This window comes from Bubalus bubalis, chromosome 7 (genome assembly GCF_019923935.1).
Source record: "Bubalus bubalis isolate 160015118507 breed Murrah chromosome 7, NDDB_SH_1, whole genome shotgun sequence".
Lineage (NCBI taxonomy): Eukaryota > Metazoa > Chordata > Mammalia > Artiodactyla > Bovidae > Bubalus > Bubalus bubalis.
The window spans coordinates 101,521,739-101,541,651 of record NC_059163.1 but is presented as its reverse complement, the minus strand read 5'-3'; the positions used below and the strand labels follow the sequence as shown (position 1 = coordinate 101,541,651).

At 39.3% G+C, this 19,913-nt stretch overlaps 1 protein-coding gene and 1 long non-coding RNA gene across 12 annotated transcripts in view; one reads left to right on the top strand and one right to left on the bottom strand.

Annotated features, from left to right (window-relative positions):
- The window catches only part of STPG2 (sperm tail PG-rich repeat containing 2), a 620,311-nt gene extending 613,134 nt beyond the window's left edge, over positions 1-7,177 (bottom strand). For 9 of the 10 annotated variants that reach the window (XM_044946202.2, XM_044946197.2, XM_044946200.2 and 6 more), the window contains exon 1: positions 6,669-7,177. In XM_044946202.2, the coding sequence (XP_044802137.2) occupies positions 6,669-6,777 (109 nt within the window). In that variant the 5' untranslated portion in view covers positions 6,778-7,177. The remainder of the gene's footprint in view (positions 1-6,668) is intronic. The other variant, XM_025290399.3, reaches the window with a different exon arrangement.
- LOC123334505 overlaps positions 2,722-19,913 on the top strand; it is a 48,707-nt gene continuing 31,515 nt past the window's right edge. For both annotated transcript variants that reach the window (XR_006552502.1, XR_006552501.1), the window contains exon 1: positions 2,722-2,795. This is a non-coding gene — a long non-coding RNA (uncharacterized LOC123334505). The remainder of the gene's footprint in view (positions 2,796-19,913) is intronic.

Here is a 19,913-nt window from a genome sequence, read left to right as displayed (position 1 = left end):
ATGTGATTTTCTGTATAAGTATTTCATCTCACAATTAAAGGTATATATTTTTTTAATTTAGGTGTATACAGACACTGGGATAATGTGAGACAGATATGAAAATGAAGAAAGCTAAGCTCAGGGCTAGTTCTGAGGCAGTTGTCTCAAAACATGGCAGAGATTCTAAATGAATCTATCTAAAGAAATATAAAATGAATTGCAAAATACTGAAATTCATATAAAACTGGGGGAACCTCCAATAGCCCATGTGTTCAAAAGAGATAGCGCTCATAGAATCTTCACTGAAGTTTCCCAAAATTAATCACATAAAATCTTCCGTCAATAGGTTAAAAGTTTACATAACATATTGAGCTCAAGTAAAACCACAAGAAAATTAAAATGTTTTTACTAATAAGCTCCATAAGAGAAGGGGATTTTCTGCTTTATTCATAATTATATGCCTCTTTACCTATGGTTTAGAGTTATGGTGACGAACTGTCTCAGTTTGCCCAGGACACAGGACAGTAGTGCTAAAATCAGGGCATTCCCAGGCAATCCAGGATGCTTCGTCTCCCTGTCATACTGCCCTGCACACTAAACAGTAAATGCAGAATTAATAGATGATACTCTAAACTACACCTTTAGTCATTCATTCAGCAATACTAAATGCTTTATTATGTGTCCGAGAGAGGCAATGAGAGTGCAATAACGAATAAGCTAAAACCCTGGCCTCAACTAGAGGGAAAGCCAGACAAATAAACAAATACTTGGATTACAAACAGTGTTGCCAATAATTAAGGTATAAAATATAGGAGTAGAGGGTTCTGGCATATTAGAGTTGGTGAAATGAAAAATAAAAAGTTTGATTTGAGACATAGAATATATTGACATGTGAAGTTCCAACAATAAATGATAAATCAAACTGTCAGGTAGAAAGAAGAAATGAAGAATGTAGGAGGATAAGATTTGAGAAGAATAAGTTCAATTTGAGATATATTAAGTTTGAGGCACCAGTAGCAGAAAACAAATCAGACTGGCATGAAGCAATAAAAGTCAGTCTATTTTCTGAGAAAGAAGGTGAGCAGCTGGGGGATAGAGTACAAGTTCTATAGCCACAATTACAGATACAAAGCAAGCAGGGCATTCTTCACATAAAAGCAATAACTAGAACTTTGAAACATACTCATCTTCAGGGATATCAACATTTAAAGCAATCACATTTTTTAATATAAACTTAAATACAGATAAATTGCATTCCCTCAAGTGGTCTCCTGAATTCTGAATGGCTAATAAGATAAAGTCATTATTGTTGGCATAAGCACATAGGCAGGAGTTTAAGTCCATGGAGAGCTCATGCTTCTACGACAGATTAAACTAACAGCTTCCCTATAAAAAAAGAAATTTGGCAAAAAATATATTAACAGCCAGCATTATCCAGTTCAGATAACTAATAGAGAACCAATACAGATAACTAATACATTTTAACATGGGGTACCATTTATTATGTAAATAAAGATCAGAAAACAATGAAATATTCCTTAGCACAATAATGCCAGGAGCTGTCCATTATTAAAGGGACTATGTTTTTATCATATTTTACTAGGCTGGTCATTTATGGCAAAGATTTGCTTTAATGAGATAAGATTTTCTTGCTTCTCAGATAATTCACAAGAAAATCAGGAGCAGCTCTCACTAATCTGGATCTGGAATATCCATTCTCTCTCCCAGTCATGAAATCTGAATCATGAAATTACTCCTATTCCTTTCAGGCTGCAAATCCTGGGTAGAAAAGAGTCTCCTTGATCAGCTGGACAAAAGTCGAGGCAATGAAGTTTGCAAATTAATGTGGAAAGAATTTCCTGAGGAAAATATGAAGACAATACACTAGAGGACTGACCAAGCAGGGTACAGTAAGCGAAGAATGGTAATGAGGAGAGAAAGGCTGGAAATAAAGAATATCTGCACTGTTCTTCTGAAGTTTTAAGACTCTAAGTTTATTCTCTTTTTATGTAATTCAAGTTAACAAGTAAATTACATAAAGTTCCCAACATTTCCTACATCATACTCTACGAAATTCACCTGACCCTTAAATAACTGTGTGTACTTCTCTATAGCCCAGTGTTACTGATCTCAAAGAAGTGAAAAGCAGAATGTACCTAGGAAAGAGGTAACTGCTACTTTCAATTACCTTGCCAGGGAATCTGGTAGAAAAATGACTAAAGAGATGCCTATGCCCTCTATTGATTACTATTATTAGCATGTCTGCTGAGTACTGCTAAAACAGGATTCCATATGATGCAGTTGCTCAAAGTTCCCAAGAATGGAATTTCCTGGCTTCCTTCATAGGTCAACAAGGCACAATTCTATAAAGCAGTAGAAGGACCTTGCAAACCCTAGTTACTTATCTCCAATCAGAGTTCACACAAAGAAGAATTAAAAACTCTTATAACCTGACACATGTAACTCATCAGATTTTTCAAACTTTACTTCAAGAATTACTGTTTTGCTATTTTTTTAACTAAGCACTTAGGTGTTAGGGTATTGAGCAAAAAACTGAGACTAATACAGTGGAGATCTTGGTTACTGCCCTCAAAAATCTCACATTTTAGTGCAGCAGCCGGGTAAGTAAACACATAATTACAATACAGTACCAAAGTCCTTTGAGTTATTAAGGAGTCAAAGAAGAAAGACCTGGGACTGAGTGGAGTCAGAGAAAAACTTCACCTGGGGCTCAAGACATAAGTAGTAATTAGCCAAGTAAGGAAAGAAGAGAGAACATACCCAGCAAAGGTAGCAGCAGGTACAAAGGAATGGAGGTGAGTGAGCATGAATTTACAGATAATGCAAGGCTGGAATTGCTAACGTGTTGGTTAACTGTTGGTGGAGGTGTAGATCACATTAGACATAAAACAGACATTGTTAGAGACTGAAATAGAGGGAAACGAGAAATATTTTATTGACAAAAGCGTTAGTCACTCAGTTGTGTCCAACTTTTTGCCAACCCAATGGACTGTAGCCCACTAGGCTCCTCTGTCCATGGAATTCTCCAGACAAGAATACTGGAGTGGGTTGCCATTCTCTTCTCCAGGGGATCTTCCCAACCCAGGGAACAAACCCAGGTCTCGTGCATTGCAGGCAGATTCTTTACCATCAGAGCCACTAGGGAAGGCCTTGTTTCAGAATAAAAATAACAAATTCCAAATTAAGTCAACGGCAATTAAATGAAGAAAGGGAACTAGTTTGAGAGATAAAGATAAGAAAGAATCAATAGGTCCTAAGATCAATGAGAGTGATTAGAGGGGAAAAAAAGGAGTCTACAGTAATTTCAAAGCTTAAAGTTTCTAACTGACTGATAGGGAATTTTTTTTCAAAGGGCCCAGTAATTCTGGGGAAACTGGTAAGTTCAGACACTTTAGGTAGAGATGCCTAAAAAAAGTAAAAGACCTTATCAAAAGAAAGCTCATCTTAGAGATATGAAACACCTGTATCACAGGAGTCATCAGAATATAGATAGCAGTTGAAGCTGTGGATTTGAATGAGAAAGTAAACATGAGAAAAGTAACAAGCAAATGATGGAAAGTACAGTATATAAACATGTAAAAGGTATTTATAAATACCTTAAAATAAAAATCTTTAAAGAAGACTATAGAGTATTGGTTTGAGAGGGGAAAATGATACTTTGATTCAGCATTTAACAAATGTTTACTGTGTCCAAACCATGTACCAGGCACTGTTACAACAGTTAGGAAAAGAACCAGCAAAAAGATGTTACAGACACCAGGGAAAGAAGTATCTCTAAAAAAAAGAGTGGTAAGTTGTGTCAAAATAAAATAAAGATAGAAAAGTGTAAGCATTTGGGTGGTCATTGGTGGCTAATAAATCTGTAGGGAGGTAATCCTTGTAACTCAGCTACATTAAATAAAGATACATCATAAGCTCCAAAAACACTGATATCATTATCAGAAGCTGAAAGGTAGTAAAATTCAAGATTAAAACAATGACAAAAGACAAATTAGTACTCCAAAGAAACCTAAATCAATCTACCATCCTAATTTCATCAATCATGTCAATAGAATAATGGATCCTACCACTTATTCAAAAATACAGGAATTGTGTGGGAATAGGGAAAATATAGGCTAAAAAGGAAAAAAGTTTAATTTGGATGGTATCAAGCCCCACAAAAAATCAGATTAGAAAAAACAGAAAGCAAATTATGTTACTTATTAAAAGTTACCCCATCCACTAACTGCAAACAAATGAGAGCAAATAATTACTTAAATTATCCATTCCCATTTCACCTCTCAACGAGTAAAGCTTTTCTTAAGGAAACTGCCATAAAGGAGCTCTCATTAAGTAAGTTCTAGTAGATGGTCAGATGGAAGGCATCTACCTGAAAAAAAAAAGATATTCCAAAACAAATATAAAAGTATTACCTTAGTAAATGTTTCTAGGAAAGGTGTGTGAGGCAGGCAGGATTACAAAGAAGAGACAGAAGGTGGTAAGAAGCACACAGGTGATTTGGAGACTCATATAGTAAACAGAACATTTCATGCAAAAGTGAAGTCACTCAGTTGTATCCGACTCTTTGCAATCCCATGGACTGTAGCCCAGCAGGCTCCTTGGTCCATGGATTGTCCAGGCATGAATACTGGAGTGGGTTGCCATTTCCTTCTCCAGGGGATCTTCCCAACCCAGGGTCGAACCCAGCCAGGTATCCCGCATTGTAGGCAGACGCTTTACTGTCTGAGCTACTGGGCACAAAAAGGACAGAAATGGTATGGACCTAACAGAAGCAGAAGATATTAAGAAGAGGTGGCAAGAATACACACAAGAACTATACAAAAAAGATCTTCATGACCCAGATAATCACAATGGTGTGATCACTCACCTAGAGCCAGACAATCTGGAATGCAAAGTCAAGTGGGCCTTAGGAAGATCACTACAAACAAAGCTAGTGGAGGTGATGGAATTCCAGTTGAGCTATTCCAAATCCTAAAGGATGATGCTGTGAAAGCGCTGCCCTCAATATGCCAGCAAATTTGGAAAACTCAGCAGTGGCCACAGGACTGGAAAAGGTCAGTTTCCATTTCAATCCCAAAGAAAGGCAATGCCAAAGAATGCTCAAACTACTGCACAATTGCACTCATCTCACACGCTAGCAAAGTAATGTTCAAAATTGTCCAAGCCAGGCTTCAATAGGACATGAACCGTGAACTTCCAGATGTTCAAGCTGGTTTTAGAAAAGGCAGAGGAACCAGAGATCAAACTGGCAATATCCGTTGGATAGTTGAAAAAGCAAGAGAGTTCCAGAAAAACATCTACTTCTGCTTAATTGACTATGCCAAAGCCTTTGATTTTGTGGACCACAACAAACTCTGGAAAATTCTTCAAGAGATGGGAATACCAGACCACCTGACCTGCCTCTTGAAAAATCTGTATGCAGGTCAGGAAGCAACAGTTACTGGACATGGAACAACAGACTGCTTCCAAATAGGAAAAGGAGTACATCAAGGCTGTATATTGTCACCCTACTTATTTAACTTATACGCAGAGTACATCTTGAAAAACGCTGGGCTGGATGAAGCACAAGCTGAAATCAACATTGCCGGGAGAAATATCAATAACCTCAGAAATGCAGATGATACCACCCTTATGGCATAAAGTGAAGAGGAACTAAAGAGCCTCTTGATGAAAGTGAAAGAGGAGAGTGAAAAGTTGGCTTAAAGCTCAACATTCAGAAAACGAAGATCATGGCATCCCGTCCCATCACTTCATGGGAAATAGATGGGGAAGCAGTGGAAACAGTGTCAGACTTTATTTTGGGGGGCTCCAAAATCACTGCAGATGGTGACTGCAGCCATGAAATTAAAAGACATTTACTCCTTGTAAGAAAAGTTATGACCAAACTAGACAGCATATTAAAAACCAGACATTACTTTGCCAACAAAGGTCCATCTAGTCAAGGCTATGGTTTTTCCAGTAGTCATGTATGGATGTGAGAGTTGGACTATAAAGAAAGCTGAGAGTCAAGAAATTGATGTTTTTGAACAATGTTGGAGAGGACTCTTAAGAGTCCCTTGGACTGCAAGGAGATCCAACCAGTCCATTCTAAAGGAAATCAGTCCTGAATATTCATTGGAAGGACTGATGCTGAAGCTGATACTCCCAATACTTTGGCCACCTGATGCAAAGAACTGACTCATTTAAATAGACCCTGATGCTGGAAAAGATTGAAGGCAGGAGGAAAAGGGGACCACAGAGGATGAGATGGCTGGATGTCATCACCGACTCAATGGACATGAGTTGGAGTAAATTCCAGGAGTTGTGAATAGACAAGGAGGCCTGGCATGGTGCAGTCCATAGGGTCGCAAAGAGGTGGACACGACTGAACAACTGAACTGAACTGACAGTCAACTGGGACAGGGAAATCAAAATCCCAGATCGAATCTGCAGCATTTAAACTAAGATGTAGAAAACCATTGTAAAATCAAAAAGGCAATACGCTTACTGGTCTAGTGAAATGGGAAAAATTAGTTTACCATCTGTAAAAACAGGGATAGAATTTTCCCTGCCTACTTCATGTTATACCTATGAAGTTGTACTATAGTGTTTAAGTCAGGCACACATGAGCGGGGCAGGCTGAAAGTGAGGCGCCTGTCACAAAAGGCTTGCCTTTCTCTACATCTTACCTGTTGCCTGCTGCTTCGGGTAAGGAACCTGGTAAGATCCAGGACCCACACGATCCTCAGTGCTGCCACCTTCAGCCAATCTAAGCACACGGGGAGCCCGGTCATACATAATGGCGTGAAGGGAGGGGTGCGCGGCTGCAAAGGGATTAAGAACAGAGCAGCTAGAAGAAATGGTGGAGCAAAAAGTCGTCAACAAACTTAGAAGGCCCGGGAAGAATTTCTGTAAATGGAGGAGCTAGCGCAGGTGCTATGGCCCCACCTGCTGATTGGTGTCAGATTTCTCCCAGGCGACTTCTAGCCGCATGGAAAACTTGAAAACAGTGTAACCAGACGTAAGACTTCCCACAGAATCATCGGTTCACCAACCGAGACCTGAAGCCGCGCCAAGGAACGAGTACTAGGCGCCGGCCCCCATGCTTCCGACCCTGCCACCGCGCATTTCTCGCCTCCCGGAAGTCTCTGGACTAAAGGTTGAGGCGCTTTTCTCGAGCCCAGCCCTGGGAGCATGCGCACCGAGCCGTAAGCCTCCGCTACTCTCTCCGCCCGGCGCTTTTGGCTTTCTAAAGGAAAGAACATACTCGAACCCCCGCGATCTTCTTACTTTTCTAACTACATTGGATCCTGACTCGTCAGACAACCTCTAGAAAACGCATTAGGAGTCAGGGCTAATTTGATTGTGATCTATTTTCCCTTTAAGTCAGGGCGGCTGGGAAAGAGACTACCAAAAACGGTGAAATAAAAGTCTTACTACGAAAGGAAACGATTTTGTGCCCACACTCCCACCACAACTATACTCGCACCCCAGGGGGAAAGAAAGCACTTCTAACTTTATCCCAGATATAGTCCACACTGTGGCTCAAAAAAAACCCAGAAGGTGGTGATGACAGAAACAGAAAACCCGGGGAAGAAGAAAAACTTACCAACCGAAGCAATGCAAATGCAGGTAACTGAAAGGTGCTTCTGTTGTCAGATACCAAGCAACAGCCGCAGACTCATTACTCTGTTCATAACGTAAAACAGAGGCGTTAAGAAAGCGCAGCTCCCTACAAGGCGTATCAGCGTCTCAAGAATGTATCTGTAGTACCTTTTTTTTTCCTACTCAATAACCTGAATAATTATTTACTCACTTAAAAAACACTGGCATATACTATCGGTTCAGTATCATGCTAGATTGTGGGGACCCAAAGATACAAGAAAGTCTTCATCAAGTCTTCTATATCTTATAGAGAAAGAGACGTGTGTAATCCATAACGAGAGATGGATAAAATGATTTTTTTTTTAATTTTCTGCACTTTAGATACCGCCCCTTCCTACTAAGAAACTGATACTTATCAGTCAGTCAGTTCAGTTGCTCAGTCCTGTCCGACTTTTTGTGACCCCCATGGACTGCAGCATGCCAGGCTTCCTGTCCATCACCAACTCCGGAAGCTTGCTCAAACTCATGTCCAAGGAGTCGGTGATACCATCGAACCATCTCATCATCTGTCGTCCTCTATGGTGACCCCAAAAAGCAAATTCAGCTCAGGCCATTTTGCTGTGGCACTGGTGCAGGCTCTCACCTCCTGATTTTTCTCGTCTGCAGCAGTCTACATTACTCTTCCCCGAGGTAAGGGTTTGCCGTTGAAAATGGAAGTGTTAAAGGAGGCTTTTCTACTTCCTGTCTGGATTTGATTTTTGTCCACTGGCGCCAACCTAGTTTAGACAAAAGGAGCTCTTTATAGGGTCTATCTAAGCTTGTTTACGTATCTCCAAAGGGGATTTTGTAACCTTAGGACCTGTGTACCAACTAAGAATGAGCTTCCCAAGTGGCGCTAGTGGTAAAGAACCTGTCTGTCTGCAGGACACGTAAGAGATGCCGGTTTGATCCTGTTTGGGAAGATTCCCTAGAAAAGGGCATGGCAACCCACTCCAGTATTCTTGCATGGAGAATCCCAAGGACAGAGGAGCCTGGGGGGCTACAGTCCACAGGGTCACAAAGAGTCTGACAGGACTGAAGCGACTTAGCACACACCCACCAGCTAGGAATACAGAATTTATATCTTGCTGCCACCTCAGTGTGTGGTCTTTCCTCAAATACCTCACAGACAGGGATAGCTGATCAGTGGCAAGACTAGCGTTTCAAAGTCTTGTCAGTCAGTCAGTCAGTCAGTTGAGTCGCTCAGTCGTGTCCAACTCTTTGCGACCCCATGAATCGCAGCACGCCAGGCTTCCCTGTCCATCACCAACTCCCGGAGTTCACTCAGACTCACGTCCATCCAGTCAGTGATGCCATCCAGCCATCTCATCCTCGGTCATCCCCTTCTCCTCCTGCCCCCAATCCCTCCCAGCATCAGAGTCTTTTCCAATGAGTCAGCTCTTCGCATGAGGTGGCCAAAGTACTGGAGTTACAGCTTCAGCATCATTCCTTCCAAAGAAATCCCAGGGCTGATCTCCTTCAGAATGGACTGGTTGGATCTCCTTCCAGTCCAAGGGACTCTCAAGAGTCTTCTCCAACACCACAGTTCAAAAGCATCAATTCTTCGGCGCTCAGCCTTCTTCACAGTCCAACTCTCACATCCATACATGACCATAGGAAAAACCATAGTGAGATCCTATTTAAATATTTGTGATCAGGTCTATTTTAAATATGACACCACTGAGGTACAGCATCTACAGTCCTCCTAATTTTGTAACACTTGGTCACTGAGAATTCTGTATTCCTAACAAAACACTTTTCTTTGAAAAGTTTTTAGTGTGAAAATCCTTTATCTATTTCCTTGATTACTGTGCCTGTTCTGTCTAACTTCCCCAGCTTTTATTTCCACCTTATGGTTCAGTAACCAGAATAGTACAAAGTATTTAAGAATTGGAAGATACTTTTAAAATGAGAACAGCAAACCTTTTTACTTATTTCTCAGTGTGGTAAATATTTCTGAAGTAGTTTAGAATGAGTGTGCTGCTAATAAAATTACAATGTTAACATAGAATTATAATTATATATGAATACAAAATAATTTGATTCAGCATTCCTCAGTTCCTACGAAATAGTTTTAATGCTAATCAACCACACTGTATTACCATTACTGTAGTAAGAGATGGAAACTGTCTTTGAATTCAGGTTTATTTGACTGTAAAATTTGGGTTCTTTCCATTTCTCCATACTGGCTTCCACAACAATAAACTTTAAAATGAAGCTTGGGAGTGGGAACTCTGCTTTAAGTAGCATTAAATACCTTATAAATATAAAAACTGAATTATTTTTGAAACTAATTTCTTCACCTCATGATGGTTTTCCATTTTTTTCCTATTGTTTTGCTTTTTGTTGAAAAAAAATCAAGCAATAGTAACAAATCATTTAGCATGTATCAATCAAATGAGTATACTTTGTCAATGTTATTAGAGGTCATATTATAAAGTGATATTGTTGTTCGTTAAGTAATGCCCAACTCTTGTGACTCCATGGACTATAGCCCACTAGGCTCCTTCTGTCCATGGGATTTCCCAGGCAAGAATACTGGAGTGGGCTGCCATTTCCTTCTTCAGAGGATCTTCCCAACCAAGGGTTCAAACCTGCATCTCCTGTATTAGCAGGCAGATTCTTTACCACTGAGCCAAGGGAAGCTAGTAAAGTTACTAGCTTTAACACATTCAAGTTAAAAAGGTAAAAAACACAAAGGTAAAAATAACACATTCAAGTTAAAAAGGTAAAAAAAAAAGTCATTAATATAATGTTTTGAAGCTTACACAGTATATTTTATGTTCAGTATTTTAATTTGTGTTTAAGCTGCAGATTTAATGATTCTGAAATCATGAAATGTGTTTTTTTAACTATTGTTGATTTACAATGTGTTAATTTTTGCTGTAGAGCAAAGTGACTCAGTTACATACATATACACATTCTTTTTTATATTCTTTTCCATTATTGTTTTTCCCAGGATATTGAATATAGTTCCCTGTGCTATACAGTAGGACCTTGTTGTTTATGTATCCTATAGGTAATAGTTTGCATCTACTAACCCCAAACTCCCAGTCCATCCCTCCCCTACTCTCCTTCCTCTTGGCAACAACAAACCTGCTCTCTCTGTGACTCTCAATCTGTGACTGAGTTTCTGTTTTGTAGATCGGTTCATCTGTGCCATATTTTAGAGTCCACACATTAAGTGATATCATATGGTATTTGTCTTTCTCTTTTTGACTTACTTCACTTAGTATGATAATCTCCAGTTGCATCCACGTTGCTGCAAATGTCATTATTTTGCTCTTTTTTATGGCTGAGTAATAGTCGTGTGTGTATGTACATCACATGTTATCTATTCCTTTGTCAATAGACATTTAGGTTGTTTCCATGTCTTTTTTTATTGTGAATAGTGCTACTCTGAACATAGGGGTGCATATATCTTTTTAAATTATAGTTTTATATATATGTGTGTGTGTGTGTGTGTGTGTATATATATATATGTGTATATATATATATATATATATACCCAGGAGTAGAATTGCTGAGTCATATTGTAATTGTATTTTTAGTTTTCGGAAGAACCTCCGTACTGTTTTCCATTGTGGGTTCACCAGCTTACATTCCCACCAACAGCATAGGACGGTTCCCTTTTCTCCACGCCCTCCCTAGCATTTGTTATTTGTAGACTTTTTAATGATGGTCATTCTGACTGATATGAAGTGATACCTCATTGTGGTTTACATTTGCATTTCATGAAATGTATTTAAAAAATTATACCATTATCCAATGCCTACCTGAGTTTTTTTCCACTGACATTTATTGAGCACCTACTATGTGCTAGCACTATGTGAATCACTTTACATGAATAGTCTAAATCATTTCTCACATAACCCATGTAGTAGACTCTATTAATATGTCTACTCTGTTAATACAATGAGGCTTAGAGCCATTGAATTTCTTATTCAATATCACATAGTTAATGAATGATGGAGCTAATCAGTTTGACTCTAGAAACTGTTTTCATAGCCATTATGAGGGAGATGACCCCAACTGTCCTGTACTCCGACACCCGATAGTCAGTAGTTTGTTTTTATTTTTTTAACCAATTCTTATTTCAGTGTGGCTGCATGTTTATATATTTCTGAAATGAAAATCTAGAAGTGATCTTTCAGGCGTGATGTGGTAGTTCCTTGATGCCAGGAAACTAGGATGCTATATTGTGTTGCTGTGTATCTTGATGTGCCATTCCCATTCTTGAGATTCCTCATGGTCCAAAAATTATCTGCTGGAGCTCTAGCCATTATTAGTGGCAGAAGGACTATGAAGACATTTTAAAGACTGAAGTAAAGTCATTTAGGGCTGGTGACTCCCTAATGGCTCAGTGGTAAGGAATCTGCCTGCCAATGCAAGATACATAGGTTCAATCCCAGTGTTGAGAAAATCCTCTCAAACCAGAATTGAAAGAGACACATGTACCCTAATGTTCATCACAGCACATTTACAATAGCCAGGACATGGAAGCAACCTAGATGTCCATTGGCAGGTGAATGGATAAGAAAGCTGTGGTACATATACACAATGGAATATTACTCAGCTGTTAAAAAGAATGCATTTGAATCAGTTCTAATGAGGTGGATGAAACTGGAGCCTATTATACCGAGTTAAGTAAATCAGAAAGAAAAACAGCAATACAGTATACTAATGCATATATATGGAATTTAGAAAGATGGTAACGATGACCCTATATGTGAGAGAGCAAAAGAGACACAGATGTAAAGAACAGTCCTTTGGACTCTGTGGGAGAAGGCGAGGGTGGGATGATTTGAGAGGGTAGCATTGAAATGTGTGTATTATCATATGTGAAGCAGATCGCTGGTCCAGGTTCGATGCATGAAACAGGGTGCTCAGGGCTGGTGTACTGGGATGACCCTGGGGGATGGGATGGGGAAGGAGGTGGGAGGGGGGTTCTGGATAGGGAACATATGTACACCCATGGCTGATTCATGTCATTGTATGGCAAAACCACTACAATATTGAAAATAAATTAATTTTTCTAAAAAAGGAGAAGATCCTCTCAGTTCTGTTCAGACGTTCAGTCATGTCTGACTCATTGCAACCCCATGGACTGGTGCATGCCAGGTTTCCCTGTCCAACACCAACTCCCGGAGCTTGCTTAAACTCATGTCCATTGAGTTGGTGGTGGCATCCAACCATCTCATCCTCTGTCGTCCCCTTCTCCTCCTGCCTTCAATCTTTCCCAGCATCAGGGTCTTTTCCATGGAGACAGTACTTCGCATAAGGTGGCCAAAGTATTGGAGTTTCAGCTTCAGCATCAGTCCTTCCAATGAATATTCAGGACTGATTTTCTTTAGGATGGACTGGTTGGATCTCTTTGCAGTCCAAGGGACTCTCAAGAGTCCTCTCCAACACCATAGTTCAAAAGCATCAATTCTTTGGTGCTCAGCTTTCTCTATAGTGCAACTCTCACATCCATACATGACTACTGGAAAAACCATAGCCTTGACTAGACCGACCTTTGTTGGCAAAGTAGTGTCTCTGCTTTTTAATATGCTATCTATGTTGGTCATAACTTTCCTTCCAAGGAGTAAGCGTCTTTTAATTTCATGGCTGCAGTCACCATCTGCAGTGATTTTGAAGCCCAAAAAAATAAAGTCTCTCACTGCTTCCATTGTTTCCTCATCTATTTGCCATGAAGTGATGGGACTGGATGCCATGATCTTCATTTTCTGAATGTTTAGTTTTAAGCCAGTTTTTTCACTCTCCTCTTTCACTTTCATCAAGAGGCTCTTTAGTTCGTCTTTGCTTTCTGCCATAAGGGTGGTGTCATCTGCATATCTGAGGTTATTGACATTTCTCCCAGTGATCTTGATTCCATCTTCGGCTTCATCCAGCCTGGCATTTTGCATAATGTACACTGCATATAAGTTAAATAAGCAGAGTAACAATATACAGCCTTGATGTACTCCTTTCCCAATTTGGAACCAGTCTGTTGTTCCATGTCCTGTTCTAACTTGCTTCTTCACCTGCATACAGATTTATCAGAGGCAGATCAGGTGGTCTGGTATTCCCATCTCTTGAAGAATTTTCTACAGTTTGTTGTGATCTACACAGTCAAAGGCTTTGGCGTAATCAGTAAAGCAGAAGTAGATGTTTTTCTGCTATTCTTTTGCTTTTTCGATGATCCAGCAGATGTTGGCAATTTGATCTCTGGTTCCTCTGCCTTTTCTAAATCCAGCTTGAGCATCTGGAAGTTCATGATTCACATACTGTTGAAGCCTGGCTTGGAGAATTTTGAGCATTACTTTACTAGTGTGTGAGATGAATGTAATTGTGCAGGAGTTTGAGCATTCTTTAGCATTGCCTTTCTTTGGGATTGGAATGAAAACTGACCTTTTCCAGTCCTGTGGCCACTGCTGAGTTTTCCAAATTTGCTGGCATATTGAGTGCAGCACTTTCACAGTATCATCTTTCAGGATTTGAAATAGCTCAACTGGGATTCCATCACCTCCACTAGCTTTGTTAGAAAATCCTCTAGAGAAGGAAATGGCAACCCACCACAGTATTCTTGCCTGGGAAATTCCACAGACAGAGAAGCTTCGTGGACTACAGTCTATGGTGTTGCAAAAAAAGCTGAACACGACTTAGCAACTAAACAACAGTAAAAGTCATTTCAAATCCTTGGCATGATTTCCATAAGGTATTACTGAAAAGAGCAAGATTCGGGAAACATGTGTCATATATTTTTCTAAAACCAAGGAATTATCAAAAAACATCTATTAATGTTAAACATACATATGCATGTATACTTAATATATAATTACATAAACATGGAGAAAATGTGAAAAGCATGCTAGATCATCAGTATAGATTACCTAAAATGGGGAGAGAATGTGGTGGGAGAGGAGAAGAGTGAAGAAGGAATAAATAATGATTATATTTATTAATTGTTTATAAAATGGAGATGTTTCAGGATTATTTAATAATTTAAACAGGTAAAACCTTGATTAAAAGAAACAAAACAGAGAAAGCAAGCAAGCAGAGCTATGAAATGTTGATATTGTTTTAGTGCCATGAATAAGGTAAAGCAGAAACATGGTGAGATGTAAATCATGTACAGTTTGCAATAAATGTTGCAACATACACCACCTGGGCTCCTTTGGAAAATATGGCTCATCCCACCTGCTTCAGACAACACCATGATGAGAAAAAGCCAGTACCGAACGAGGTAAACAGTAATTAGAGGCAGAGCCACATGTGTTCTAATGAGGCGATTATGGGGAAGATATGGAAATGTGGTGCAAGAGGTTTTACCACAAAATGTAGTTATGAAGAAAATAAGTTACATAAAAATGGGATAAATGAAGTTTGTACTTGGGATTTTTTTCAAGAAGGGATAGATAATATGTTTCTATTATTAACTTTGACCAAAATCAGTGTACTTAATAAATCATCTGCTTGGAAGCAGTAGCAGCTAATCGTTCCTCTGGTGCCCTGTGGAAATAGGGTTTGAGAAGAGGCAAATGCACCAACCCAGTCGTTAGATTGCTCTTCCTGTCCCTGTCATGGGTTTTTCTGGATTCAGTTCTCCTAGAGTGAATAAGTCCAGGTAACAGTTTACTGGTAATATAATTTTAATGGTGTGAAAATAAGGAAAACAATACCAAATGCAGTACTTTTGTTTCCAAAAGTGTGAATGAAATGCCAAGATATTACTTTTCCTTTCTAGATGGTAAAATTCAATTCAGTTCACTCGCTCAGTCATGTCCAACTCGTTGCAACCTCATGACTGCAGCATGCCAGGCTTCCCTGTCCATCACCACTCCTGGAGCTTGCTCAGACTCATGTCCGCTGAGCTGGTGACGCCCTCCAACCATCTCATCCTCTGTCGTCCCCTTCTCCTGCCTTAAATCTTTCCCAGCATCAGGGTCTTTTCCAATGAGTCAGTTCTTTGCATCAGGTGGCCAAAGTATCGGAGCTTCAGCATCAGTCCTTCCAATGAATATTTAGGACTGATTTCCTTTAGGATGGACTGGTTGGATCTCCTTGCAGTCCAAGGGACTCTCAAGAGTCTTCTCCAACACCACAGTTTAAAAGCATCAATTCTTTTGCACTCAGCTTTATTTATAGTCCAACTCTCACACTCATACATGACTACTGGAAAAACCAAAGCTTTGACTAGACAGATCTTTGTCAGCAAAGTAACCTCTCTGCTTTTTAATATGCTGTCCATATTAAAGCTATGTCCAGGCTGGTCATAGTTTTTCTTCGAAGGAGCAAGCATCTTTTAATTTCATGGCTGCAGTCACCATATGCAGTGATTTTGGAGCCCCAAAAATAAAGTCTGCCACTCTTTCCACTGTTTTCCCACCTATTTGCCATGATGATGGGACCAGATGCCATGATCTTCGTTTTCCGAATGTTGAGTTTTAAGCTAACTTTTTCACTCTCCTCTTTCACTTTTATCAAGAGGCTCTTTAGTTCCTCTTCGCTTTCTGCCATAAGGATGGTGTCATCTGCGTATCTGAGGTTATTGATATTTCTCTCAGCAATCTTGATTCCAGCTTATGCTTCATCCAGCCCAGTATTTCACATGATGTACTCTGCATATAAGTTAAATAAGCAGGGTGACAATATACAGCTTTGACATACTCCTTAAGTAAATTAAGACCAAAGAAAAAGTATTTTTTAAGACGTTGTGTGCTTTTAAAAACTTGAGTACATTCAACACTTCTCATCATTTAGATTCAGTATTTTAAAAATGGAAAGTATAGTACCAAGATCCAAATCTCATGTGGCTCAATTTATAAACTGTTGATAAAAGATTTAAGAACATATTTATATGGCATTTTTAAAAAAAACCTTTCATCTTGCATAACGGTCCCAAAGGAGCTTATTAAAGTTTTAGAAGATATTCAATCATTAAAGTTCTGTCTCAGCATTGCACAGTGTTTTACTAAATATATGTAGCTATATTCTCCTGTTTTTTAATGCAGACCATATTAAATTGATAAGTAGTTCTCACTGATTAAGTTTTCTGACTGCAATCTAAGTACTTTAAAAATAACTACCTTGAATTATTATTCAGCCTTAAAAAGGAATTAAATGCTGTTAGTTGCTACAACATGGATGAACCTTGAGGGCATTATGCTAAGTGAAACAAGTCAATCACAAAAAGACAAATACTGCGTGATAATTACTTACATGCGGTATCCAAAATAGTCAGATTCATAGAAACAGAAGGAAGAGTGGTGGTTGCCAGGGGCTGAGGCAGGGGAGGATTGGAGAGTTGGTTAATAGGTATGGCGTTTTAGTTTGGCAAGATTAAAAAGTTCTGGAATCCATTGCACAACAGCATGAATATATATTTTGCTCTGCTGAACTGCACACTTAAACATGGTTAGGGTGATAAATTTTGTGTTGTAAATTTTTATCACAATTAAAATTAAACATAAAATAACTACATAATTTACATAAGTGCTCGGAAAATCACAAATGTGTTTGGTGAAATATACTTTCATAGTTGCCAAATAAAGGAATTGTTGACAACATATCTACCTGCGTAAGGGAAAATTCTATCGAAGCCCAGCGTATAAGGTAACAAGGATTTATGAATTGCCTACTATGAGCACGGAGAAGGCAATGGCACCCCACTCCAGTACTTTTGCCTGGAAAATCACATGGACGGAGGAGCCTGGTGGGCTGCAGTCCATGGGGTCACTGAGGGTCGGACACGACTGAGCGACTTCACTTTCACTTTTCACTTTCATGCATTGGAGAAGGAAATGGCAACCCACTCCAGTGTTCTTGCCTGGAGAATCCCAGGGACAGGGGAGCCAGGTGGGCTGCCGTCTATGGGGTCGCACAGAGTCGGACACGACTGAAGTGACTTCGCAGTAGCAGCGGTGCTATGAACAAAGCATTGAGAGGGATGTAAACATTTTGGTAGATGTGTAAATATCTGTAGATAAAGACACAACTGTTGACACAAGCCTGAAAAACATAATAGCAATTCAAGATAGAAAAAAATGTCAAGAAAATAACTGAAGTCACAAGATGGTACATGATTAATAGTTGAGAAGGTCACTAGATAAAAAATCTTTAGCTTAATTGAACAGGCATAATAACTAACACAAGTGTGTACATGTGTCTCACATATATAGGTAGGTACTTTAAATTTATCCTAACACATTTGTGGTTGAAATGAATTGATATTCATTACATCATTATTTCTGCACAACCATTTTATTGATATAAAGTATCTGAATTTTCTTTTTTTCTTTTTTTTTTTTTTTGTGACCCCATAGACGGCAGCCCACCAGGCTCCCCCGTCCCTGGGATTCTCCAGGCAAGAATACTGGAGTGGGTTGCCATTTCCTTCTTCTGAATTTTCTTTCCATCTACTACCACCTTTTTTTAATATGAAAATTAAGTCACCAAAAGTAATTAGATAATTCTAAAGTCACATAAACCAAAACCTCGATAACTATAACTCCAAAGCTTTCTGTCAATTTCAGCTTCCAGTACCCTAAAATTTAATTTTTAAACTGTCTTCTCCTTTGCATTTCCCCATTTATTCTAATACAACTGACCATGCTTCTTTTCCTCCTCTCATCAAAATATATACATATACATGCACGCACACACACAACTCTATCTTTCCCAGTTCAGAGGATAGGGCAATATAGAAGGAGAAGGGCTTTCCTGGCAGTTCAGTGGTTAAGACTTCGTGCTTACACTGCAGGGGGTTCGGGTTTGTTCCCCAGTCGGAAAAGGAAGACCTGCATGTCATCAGCATGGCCAAAAAAAAAATTTTTTTTAATTAAAAAAAAAAAAGATCTCAGGGAAAGGCAAGGAAGGAGAGAAGAATCTTCAAACCCCACTCTTCAAGATCTTTCCTCCCTTTCATCACCAACCACCAATTATCTTATTAACTTGTGGTCTTCATCCTCCCCACTAATAGACACAGCATGGAGGATGTTATACGAGATGTAGTAAACAAATCTCAGGAAATGCTTGGAGTGACCACAACAGTTCCTAAGGATTAGCTAGAATTTTTCCCTGTACATGGAACACTCTTCTATGGTGTATGTCCTAATATTTCCTATCTGTAATATTTAGGGTTGGAAAATCAGTTTCTAGACTCATTTTTAATCTGTAACATGTAAGATTCGAGGGACTGAAAAATAAATTTTTTCTATAAAGGACACTAGATGGCACAGTTTCACCAATTCATGCTAATAATGTCATTTGTCTTCTTATTAATACAAAAATAAAATAATTTAGCTTTATAAATAGTTACACCTAAATAATTTAACAAGGAATCTTTATAATAGTCAAGAGAAAAGTTCTTGAAAATATAATGTTTCCAATAGGCCATGTTTTATGTCCTTGTATATAAACACAGTCATCATCATTCCATCATTGGTTGAGTAAGTAACCCAGTGAAAATAGCAGTCTCTCTATAGTGAAATGAGGGCTTCCCTGGTGGCTGAGTGGTGAAGAATCCATCTGCCATTTTAGGAGACGTGGGTTCGATCCCTGGATCAGAAATATCCCATGGAGACAGAAATGGCAACCCAGTCCAGTATTCTTGCCCGGAAAATCCCATGGACAGAGGGGCCTGGTGGGCTACAGTCCATGGGGTCACGAAAGAGACACAACTTAGTGACTAAACAACAACAAGGAAATAAGGAAATAACCCTACTTAGATGGTTAGATGCACTTGTCTAATGAAAAGTTCTCCTCTTAGGGCAAAGACATAGTCTTGGCCAGGAAACAGCTTCTGGAGGGCCGCATATGAAGAGGGCAGTAGGGGAAATAACATCTACCTGGTTAGCTAGACTGCCGCACGGCGCACTAGATATTCACTGAGTGACACGCTGCACAGCCAGATTGCCCTTACATTCCAACAAACTAGGCAGAGGAGGCTGTCGATGGACTGAGTCAGGGAAGGAGAAATTAGACAATTGCTAGAAAGGAACGTTTAAAGCAATACTGGAGGTCCTTTAAAGTTGATGCTGAGTGGACAGTGACTTCTTGAAAGTTGTTCCCAGATACCCAGAGTGACTTACCTGTAACAGCTGAATCAACATCAGTTCTACATCTGCCAAATCCTACATGTTTTACATAAAAAAGACATGGAAGAAGCTCCAAAGTTGTAACCATAATGGTGCTGCCATCCGTGAGCTTAACAAGTTAGTTGGCTGTCTCTTTTAAAAATAGTTCACCGTAATAGCATAGAAAAACCAGACTTGGTTCTGTTGCTCTCAAATGCTAGGCTTCACTTC